Source organism: Talpa occidentalis, unplaced genomic scaffold (genome assembly GCF_014898055.3).
Source record: "Talpa occidentalis isolate TD23 unplaced genomic scaffold, MPIMG_talOcc4v2.1 talOcc4.9, whole genome shotgun sequence".
Lineage (NCBI taxonomy): Eukaryota > Metazoa > Chordata > Mammalia > Eulipotyphla > Talpidae > Talpa > Talpa occidentalis.
Window position 1 is genome coordinate 99,524,334 of NW_023605305.1, and position 9,796 is coordinate 99,534,129.

At 34.2% G+C, this 9,796-nt stretch overlaps 1 protein-coding gene across 2 annotated transcripts in view; it reads left to right on the forward strand.

The window, feature by feature from the left end:
- Positions 1–9,363, forward strand: part of SNX7 (sorting nexin 7) — an 83,373-nt gene extending 74,010 nt beyond the window's left edge. The window contains exon 9 of one of the 2 annotated variants that reach the window (XM_054691849.1): positions 8,976–9,361. In XM_054691849.1, the coding sequence (XP_054547824.1) occupies positions 8,976–9,053 (78 nt within the window). In that variant the 3' untranslated portion in view covers positions 9,054–9,361. Of the gene's footprint in view, positions 1–8,975 lie in introns of both variants that reach the window. The other variant, XM_037498993.2, reaches the window with a different exon arrangement.
- The last annotated feature ends 433 nt before the right edge of the window (positions 9,364–9,796 follow it).

Genomic DNA, 9,796 nt, shown 5'->3' on the forward strand with positions numbered 1-9,796 from the left:
GAGTCATAGTAAGCTCCTGTTCTGTTAGAATACACTTATTACTGAAAAAATATTTGAGCAAAGTGATTATCTCCATTCTTTACTAGCGATCAAAACACTGAATTCAGTCCTGGAGATGTGTTTTCAGTATAACACATGATCAGAATAATGTAGTCATTTATGATAAAGGTTTTACCAATGCATTTTCATGAAAGGAATTAAAAGAGAATAAAGATATTTGTAGGGTAGCTACAGAAGAAAGAGGAGTGCATGTTCTATTGTTGATTCACAAAACATTGAGAACCATTATCAAGTATGCTTGAAAACCAAGAATCTTGGAAACCATAAAATATGAACTCACACAAAAAGTATTCCTTGCATTAAGTTTTTTTAAATTATATTAAATTGCATTGTAAAGAAATAAGTTCCCTGACCCTGGATGTTTTAAGCAATTGTTGAATGATGTAAATGAGCGATTCTATCTAGAATCTCTAGATACAGCTTATAGAAAATTAATTTTTGTAATGTTAGTAAGTGTTAACCTTAAAAGAAAAGATTTTATAGTAAAGTAAGTTTGGATTAAATGAACAGTTTTATTTACTAGAATTCTCAGTCTTTTACATGTTTATATGGTTTGTGAATTGAAACAGAATTTTTTTTTTTTTTTTTGGTGGGACCCTCGCCGGTGGCGGGGGAACAAACCGGTGCTGCAGAGGCTGCGGACAGCCTCGCAGCCCAGCGCTCAACCGCTGCACCACCGGGGGAGGCCCTGGAACATAATTTTCTTAACCTGTGTCAGTATTGTATGATCAGTGTGCCATAAGGCACAATTTGGGAAATATTGGATATTTATGTTGCTCTCCAAATTAATACTACTTAAAGTGAGCCTTATCCTCAGTCATAAGTGGTTTATTACAGATTCACAACAAGTTAAATTCTGAAATTGAAAGTTATAAGTTAAAGCTTTTATAACAATTAGACATTGTTAGGAGACCCAAGTAGGTGACTAATAGACTTGTTTTGCTGTATAAGGTAAAAGCCAGTTTAGGTATTATCCAGTTTTTGTGGTAATTTCAGGTGGTATGAAATGCAGATTAGTTGTGCACACTTGCATCACAATTCTTAGCAGACAGAAAATATTATGTGTTCTTCATCACAGATAACTTGAGAAGTACTGCTTTAAACTCCTTTCTGCTTTCTAAGACTGTTCATCTCTTACGTTTTTTATAGGTAGTGTTCATTCTTTCATTAAAAGTGCATGGTACATGTAATTCTCAAGTATTATCTTTTTTTTTAAGATTTTATTTATTTATACAAGAGCTGGGGTGCAGGCTGATATCACTTCTTATGTTTCCTATCTCTTAAAAAATTTTGTTTTCAGGGTTTTACTTGCTTAAAACATCCATAAAAATATTCTCATCAATTTTTCATGTTCTTCAATATCATTATTTCTCAATTATCTATACAAATAACATTGCATTTGGGTGTGAAACACACAATTATGCCATCAAATAGGCAATCAGTGCCTTTCCATCCTTTGGACTAGTTAAGTTTTTCTGTAGTTAAGTTAATCAGAGATTTCAACAGATTATATATCCATAATGAAATAATATATATGGTTTATAAAAATACATAGTTTCTGAATCAAAAACTTTCATCTTATTGTGTTTTATAAATGATAGAGTATATACTGTGGGCCAATATAATAGTTCCTGTAAAAAAAAAGGAAAAAATGATTTAAAGTATGTATGTGCACATACACACATTACATGATATAAAACCTTAAAGAAAGAAAACAGATTTACTAATAAAGAAATTAAAGTTGAGTATCAGGGTGCCTATCACTAGCTAATTATAAAATCTTAATCATGCCCTATCTATACCCAGTTTGCTAATCTGTCATACAGAAGTATTGATACTCTTTTTTTTTTTTTTTTATAGAGGCATGTTTTATTTATTTATTTGTTTGTACAAGCACTGGGTACAGTCAGAAGCGCGGGAGGGTGAGAGAATTCACCAGAGCCAGAGCGGAGAGCAGAGCAGGCAGAAGGACCGAAGTACACTGCTGAGGGGAGCAGCGGGCGGCAGGAGAGGTCTGCACGCCATGTGGGACCCTCCTCTGGTGGCCGGGGAGCAGCCGGGGATCGAACCGGCGCCGCAGAGGCCGCGGGCAGCTTCGCAACCCAGCGCTCAACCGCTGCGCCACCTGGGAGGCCCAGTATTGATACTCTTCCCCCTGTATCTTCACCCTCCTGTCCATACACATCTCACATGTCTTTAGGAAAGTAAATTTATATATGGGATATGCTTTTTATGGAAAATGCTTTCAATGAGCACGTAAGCATCCTAACTGTGCTTTGGTAGTTTTCCAGTAATCAAGAGGTAAATGTACTCTTCTGTCTAGTATGCTGTACTTCATTGTATGATGAACATGATAAGCTTGGTGATTGAAGTCCTAACACTAAAATGATAAACTTCATGTTTGCTTGTTATAAGCATAAACAATGATAAGGTCTAGAAGAAGTATGAGTTGAAAGGATTCTTTTATTAATTCTGACAGTAAATACTGCTACTGTATTAAGTCTTTTGGAGTCCCAATTTTTCCATGTGTGAAAATGAGAGATGTGAAATAAATATTATCGACGACTCTATCATAAGCAAATCTTGATTTAGAACTCTGCAGACTAGTTCTACAAATAATTTTAAAATGGACCACAAGGTGGCGTTTGTAGCTAGAGTCTTTTGGGTTAACTGTTGCAGTACATTAAATATTTACAGTGTTTACAAATGCAGGCTTATTACTTATGTTCTTAAGAGAAATGTAAAAGTAACTTTCAGGGGAAAATTTTAAAAATTTTATTTTAAAGTTTCTCATGTTTCTAGATACATAAATTGGCCAGTGATTTAAAAAAAAATAATGAAATGTAATGGCCAGTGATTACTAGTCATTATAAAAAAAAGTTTTAGTGAAATATAATGACTAATTCTGAAATATTACAAAATAATAGAAATAATCTCAGAATATCAGATATAATTTGTTTTCAGATTGATTATACTTCAGAATTTTTAAATATGCAGCATCTTGCAGTGTCCTCTTCTGCATTGAATCTTAGGTTTAGATGATAAAAAAACAATTTCTAAAATGTCATACATCCTATTTCCCTCATTTTAGGGCTAAGCTAAAATTTTTATAATATAATTTATTTTTCAATGATATTGGCCTAGTGTAGAGATGTTTTGAAGTACAAATTTGAACTTCAGTGTTTTCTCAAATATGTATGGTATTTCACCCAAGATCATTTAAGGCAGTATTAAAATACTTAGAGAACTCTCAGTCATATTTCTCATTTTTTGTTTTCTAGGAGAGATTCAATTATGATGGTACTCTCTAAAAGGTACATTTTAGGTTAGTTGGACAACTAGAGACGTAGCAAGTTTTGGCTTAATATGGGAACTTCTGGTTTTATAGTAACAGGTATCATTGTTATTAAAGGCAAGTTTGTGGTTATTTTACTTTATCATCATAGTTACATAGATAATACTTAATTTGGCAAATATAATTTGAAGGAAACTAAATGTTTGATTAGCTGGCTCCATGAACAGGCCTGTAGCATAACTTATAGAGATATCAAACTTCAAGTTGGATTTTGGACAGGCAGTGCCTGTCACATAACTTGTGACTTTTAGCTGGGAGAGCTATAAGACTTTATGTATGTGAGCGCCAGTATCCTTATCTATAAAGTATCGAGAATAATAGTACCTATATCATAGATTTGTTTACGGGCAAAATATGTGTATCTATGTATGCATGTAATGGATAAAGATGAAAGAAGAGTCCTAGAAACAAAATTTCATATTCCTAATAAGTCACTAAAAATATTTTAAAGCTTTCATACTCATAAATTCTGTAGAGGAGCTTCAACCAGCTTACTTCTTAAACCATCACTTATTTTACTTTAACCTGAAATAGCCAATATAGAAAATATTTCAAAGCTGCTAAATAAATGATAGATGAATAAAATATTTGTAAAGTTCCTAAATCAGTGCTTGCTACATAATAAGGTTTCAGTAAATGTAGACTGCTAGTAGTAATAAAATTAACTGAAAATATTCCTTATTCACTTATGAATCTTACCTCTGGAAATGCTTTTTATCAATTTTATTGATAAAATTTTGTGCATTTCCACTCTTATCAAGCTGAGCAAAGCAAGGCAGATTTATAAATGGTATCTGATCTCATTGCTAATTCTTTTTGGTCAGTTAGCCCCTGGAAACCTTCACTGTTAATTCTAGAATGAAACTTAATGGACACACATTCTAAAGCCCATCTTCAATGAATTTATGTATAAAGAGGCCCAGAGAAGTAAGAGATCTGCCTGAAGTCACACTGTGAAACAGAGCCTTCAGTCACCAGTTTGAAAAATTATGGACTCCTTTGGAAGCTGGGTTGTGTTCTAGAAACATCCCTTTTGTCATCATTCATTCTTTAAAAATCTTGGGCACATTTGCTTATGGGATTATTGCCCAATTATGAGAAGGGAAGAGACATTTATCTTTTCCAGTGGCAAAAAGCCATCACCACCTTTGCTGAAGTAGCAAGATGTTTACTTTCAAAATTAGTTTGAGAATTAAATTCCTAAATATTGTCTGTGCATTTGAGATTTTATGCATGGGTGTAGAAACAAAAGATCTTTAGCTTACCTGTTGGGTCAGCTTCCCCTCACCCAGGCTCATCTTCCTAACATATAACGTGGTTCCCCAGGCCTGCCTTTCAAGGACAAGCTACAGTTTTTGATCTTTAACTGGAGTTATTTGGGGGAAACGTTCACTGGATTCTCAATTAAATAGCGTTATTGATAAACTTGCTTTCTGGTCACCCAGCCTCCTGCCTGATAGAATGGCCAGCATACTTTTTGGCTTTTATGCAGCAAGAAGCATGAAGCACTGGAAACAGCAAAATAGTGAACTCCATGAATCACAGTTTTCTTATCTGTATGAGGCAACACCTGATTTCATCAAAATATATTGTACCTGGGCCTTCTTGGTGGCCTAGGGGTTAAGTCTCAGCACTATCACTGTTAAGGCCTGAGTTCCATCCCCAGCCAAAGAGCTAACCCATATATGGTGCAGCAGACCTCTCCTGTCTTGCCCACTGCTCCCTTTAGCAATGTATTTCAGTAAATCCACCTGCTGTGCTTCCGTGTGTCTCTAGTGAATCCTCTCACCCCCGCACCTTTGGTATGCACCCCATTTATTCTATGCAATTATAGTCTTTAAAAATATATAGTATCAAATAATGTATGTGAAAAATTATGACACTTAATTCCACTTAAAAAGTGGAATTCCTGCTGATTCTCCCATGATAATACAAGAGTCTAAAACCAGAATGAGCTAATAGTTAGGTACTCTTAAAGGTGAGGCCGACAGTATTGCTAGATATTTTTGTTGTTGTTACTCTCATTTTGATAGATACCAGCTTGTTTTACTTATTGTAGTGATATAAAAGAAAAAATAATTGTTTGGTAGAAAATAATGAAAAGCCAATTATTAATAAAATTAAGTAAAAAATAGAAATATCTTTTTTTAAGATTTATTTATTTATGCATATAAGAGATGGGGTACAGGCCAGAGATGTGGGGATGAGAGGATCCACCAGAGACAGAGTGGGACACAGAACAGGCAGACTGACTGAAATATACTGCTGAGGGGAGCATTGGGCAAGTCAGGAGAGGTCTGCTGCACCATGTGGGTTGCTCCCTGGCAGGCTGGGGACCAAACTCGTGCTACAGAGGTTGCAGATTGCTTCAGAGTGCAGTGCTTACCCCTTGCACCACCAGGGAGGCCCAAAAAATAGAAATATCTTTTTTAAAAAGAAAATTTATGATTGTAAAGCAAGTCTCATACTAGGCTTTGAGATTTGATTTTGAAGATTCTTTAAATCTTTCAATTATGCCTTCTGGACATAGATTCTGAATTATACTGAATTACTTTAACTATGTGGTTAAAACAATTAATGTCTTAAGTTTTTAATAGCCAAAGAAAGCAAGAAAGAGTAGATTTAAGCAGTATTCGACATGATTTATTATTTTAGAATGTGTGTGTGTGTGTGTGTGTATATATATATAAACTGAATAATTGTACAATTTATTAGGTTCCAGGTTAATGTTAAACACTGGCAAGAGGGGGCAGTTACCATTTATTTAGTACAATGCATGCTATCAAAATTCTTTTTTTTTTAATTGTTTATTGTTTATTTTTTTTTTATAATAAATTTTATTTTTATATTCCCCATACAATTGCAGCCCCCCCATTCTGACCCCAATCCCTCCCCTAAAAGTGTCTCTGGTTCGTAGTTTTTTGTTGATTTTGATTTTCACTTTCTTATAGTTATTCGTTTTCCTGTTCCCTTATTTAAGTTTTCTAGATTCCTGCTATGAGTGAGACCATCCGGTATTTTTCTTTTTCTTTTTGGCTTATTTCGCTGAGCATGATCCCTTCCAGTGCCATCCATGTTGCTGCAAATTGCATGTGTTTATCTTTTTTGAATGCTGAGTAATATTCCATGGTATAAAAATTCTAAGAGAGGATTGGCAATGTCAGGAACCGCACAGTTTGGGGTCAAACCCCCTGCTTTACAGACCCAGAAACCAGAGTGGGGTCACACTTTCATAGCACAACTTAACATTAACACGATTACAGAGCAGCAGAAACCAGGATGTCAATTGATTCATATTTAGATTGAAAAATGCAGTTTTTATGAGGACCAGCATCTTTGCATCAGAAATTCAATGCATTCCTTTTCAATAGACATCTACATTTACTGAACTCTTTTGTATGCCTGGCATGTATTAACTCAATCATCTTCAAAGGTATTGTGTTCCTGGAACTTCCAAGAAGTATGATAGGCAATCCACTTCTAAACCCTCAACTTCCATATATATTTTCCTAAAATTTGATCAGCCTGATGGCCCTGCAGTCATATATTTTCTTACCCTCCTTCCATTATCTAAAAGAAAGCTCTTATCTTAATGACCCGGTGGCTTATTAAACACCTTGGTGGTCATTGAAGAGATTATTTTCCATTTGCTGATAAATATACCACCTTTCAGATTTGTAATATCCTCATATCCTGAACCTTTGGAGCTCAGATACCTCACCTGTAAAATATTCATAAAGTTTCATTATGAAATTTAAAGAAGGTAATATGTAAAGCAACTATTAATGCCTGGCCAAGTATTTATATCGACATGCAGCAGTTGCCATGTTCTTCTGTTGTTCCTCTATGTTAATGTCTTTTAATCTATATTTCAAAATACATAAATTATTTTTCTGCCTCTGGTACTATGGATGCTAAGGAAATAGTTAAATAGCTAATTAGCCTTTTTCACTAAGCTTCAATTTTAGGATTTATTTCAGAAATTAAAAAAAATAAATATAAATTCACAACACTAATCAGCATGGTTAACTACTGAATATCTTCCTTAGACACTATTAAACTAGAGTAGTTGGAGCAGAATAGTGTGATTGAAATTTGTTCACTTGAGGACTAATCTTTGGTGCAGTTTGGATCATGCATTTGACAGGAATTCTAAATAGAGCAGACTGCTCAAAATTACATTTTGAGTTTTACCTTGAGGTCGCTCAGAAGTTTATTTAAATGTTAGCTTGGCAGAGTTATGAAAAAGATAAGATATCTCCTGAAAGCAGTAATTGCTTTGGGCTGCCCTGCAGGGTAACCAGATAGTAGATTGTGTATGGATTTGCAGAAAGAAGGCCAGAGAGCTTGAGTAGAAATGACATTTATAGGGAAATGGAGCTATCCCCAAATGTGAAGTTTGGGTCTACTCTCTTTTTTGTCAACCTTCAGTCCCAGTTAATAGTCTGGTTTTGTTTTTTTTTTAATATTTATGTATTATTTATAACTGTTTTATTATTTTAGTAGTTACTTTGGTTCATTATATATATCAAATAGTCTACCTGTAATATACAGTTTCACCTGTCATTTAGAAACTACAATTATAATTTTCACTCCCTTTCTCCTGGCCTCTATGATCATTTTTGCTTTATATTTTACTTACACGTATACGCCCTACAAGATCTTGTTGGTGTTATTAAGTAGTCAATTATATCTAAAATAATTTAAGTAATAGGAAAAAAATAAATACCTATGTAGTTACCATGTCCAGTTCATTCTTTGACCACCTTAAAAATGTTGCACTGTGATCTTGCTTACATTATTTCAGGTGAAAAATAGTCACTTATCTTTCTTTCTCTGTATGTAAAATGCAAACTATTATAATTATTTTGAGGATTAAGTTTATACAGATGACTGACACAGAACTATTATGAGGATCGGCTCTAAGCAAAATCATGATGTAGATCCCATTATTGTTTTTGTGTCTGAATCACCTTCACCTCCGTCTGGCCCATTTTCATTTCCTATGACACATTAATGGCCCAGTCTCACCGCCTAGTCAAAACAGACTACCATAATATAATAATTACTAGTTGTTTTAGCTGACTTTGTGCCAGATATTTTGCATAGAGGTTTATACAGATTATGTAAATTTAATTTTCGCAATTGCTTTGGTGGTATATACTATCATTAACCTAATTTATAACTGACGAAACATAATAGAGATTAATCAACTTGTGAAAAATCACACCTGATGTAGTAGGATTCAGATGTGATTAAGACATTTGTATCACCACTCCTCAATCAAGATACCTAATTCCTTCCTCCTCAAATCCATCTCTCCTGTGCTTACCTGTTTTCTCTCCTGACAATGGGATAATAATGGGTTGTCTCATACTATTTAGCAGTAGTAACACTCTTTAATAAGTAAAATAGATAGGAAATGGCAATGATTCTGGGAAACTGATGGGAGAGAGTAGGGTAGATTGCTCTAGGAATAAATATGTGAGGATTTGTTTATCCTTTTAACACCAAAAATGAACCGTTGTTAATCTGCTCATGGTGTGTTTCCATTATTCAGTGCCTTGCTACCTGGGAATCCTTTCTTTCATCACAGTCCAGCCTTCACTTGGAAGAAGCTTCTGAAGATAAACCTTAATTCCGTTGAAGACTTCCCGTGTGATCATTGGGAAATAGCATCTGTTAACCAAAATTATTTTTTTCTGAATGGGCTGTGTCCTTTATTAAGTAGATGAAAAATGTTTCACACTATCTGGAAAACCAACAACTTGAAACTCAGGTATTCCAGATTATTGATAAGATTATATACATAATGTATAATATATATATAGTTTAGATTTTTGTTCTCAAATTTTTGTGCCAATAATTGCATATAGAAAATCTTTTAAAAGTATTTGTTTGTGAAACACGTCATTTTAAATATATTGTAAAGATTCAGTTTTAATAAAAAGTTTAATATGAAATGGCTAGCTGTGTTCTTTTTTGACTAAAGTCGCTCAGGCCTCTGAAACAGATTCTAACATGAATTCATACTGCTGTCCACAATGACTGCACCATTTACATTCCCACCAACAGTGTGTATGTGTTCCCTTCTCTCCATATCCCCCCCCCTTTTTTTTTTAATAGGATATTAGGCTTTCTCAAAGGTTTGAGTTGATAGCTGATAGTTCACTATGGTTTTAATTTCAATTTCCCTGAAAATAAGAGTTGATGAACATCTTTTCATGTGCCTGCCTGTTTGACCTCTGTATGGACATTCCTCAAAAAAACTAAAAATTCCTTATGAATCAGTTATCCCATTACTCTGGGTATTTGCCCCCCAAATCAAAAACACTAATTTGAAGATATATGTGCACCTTTATGTTTATTGCAGCATTATTT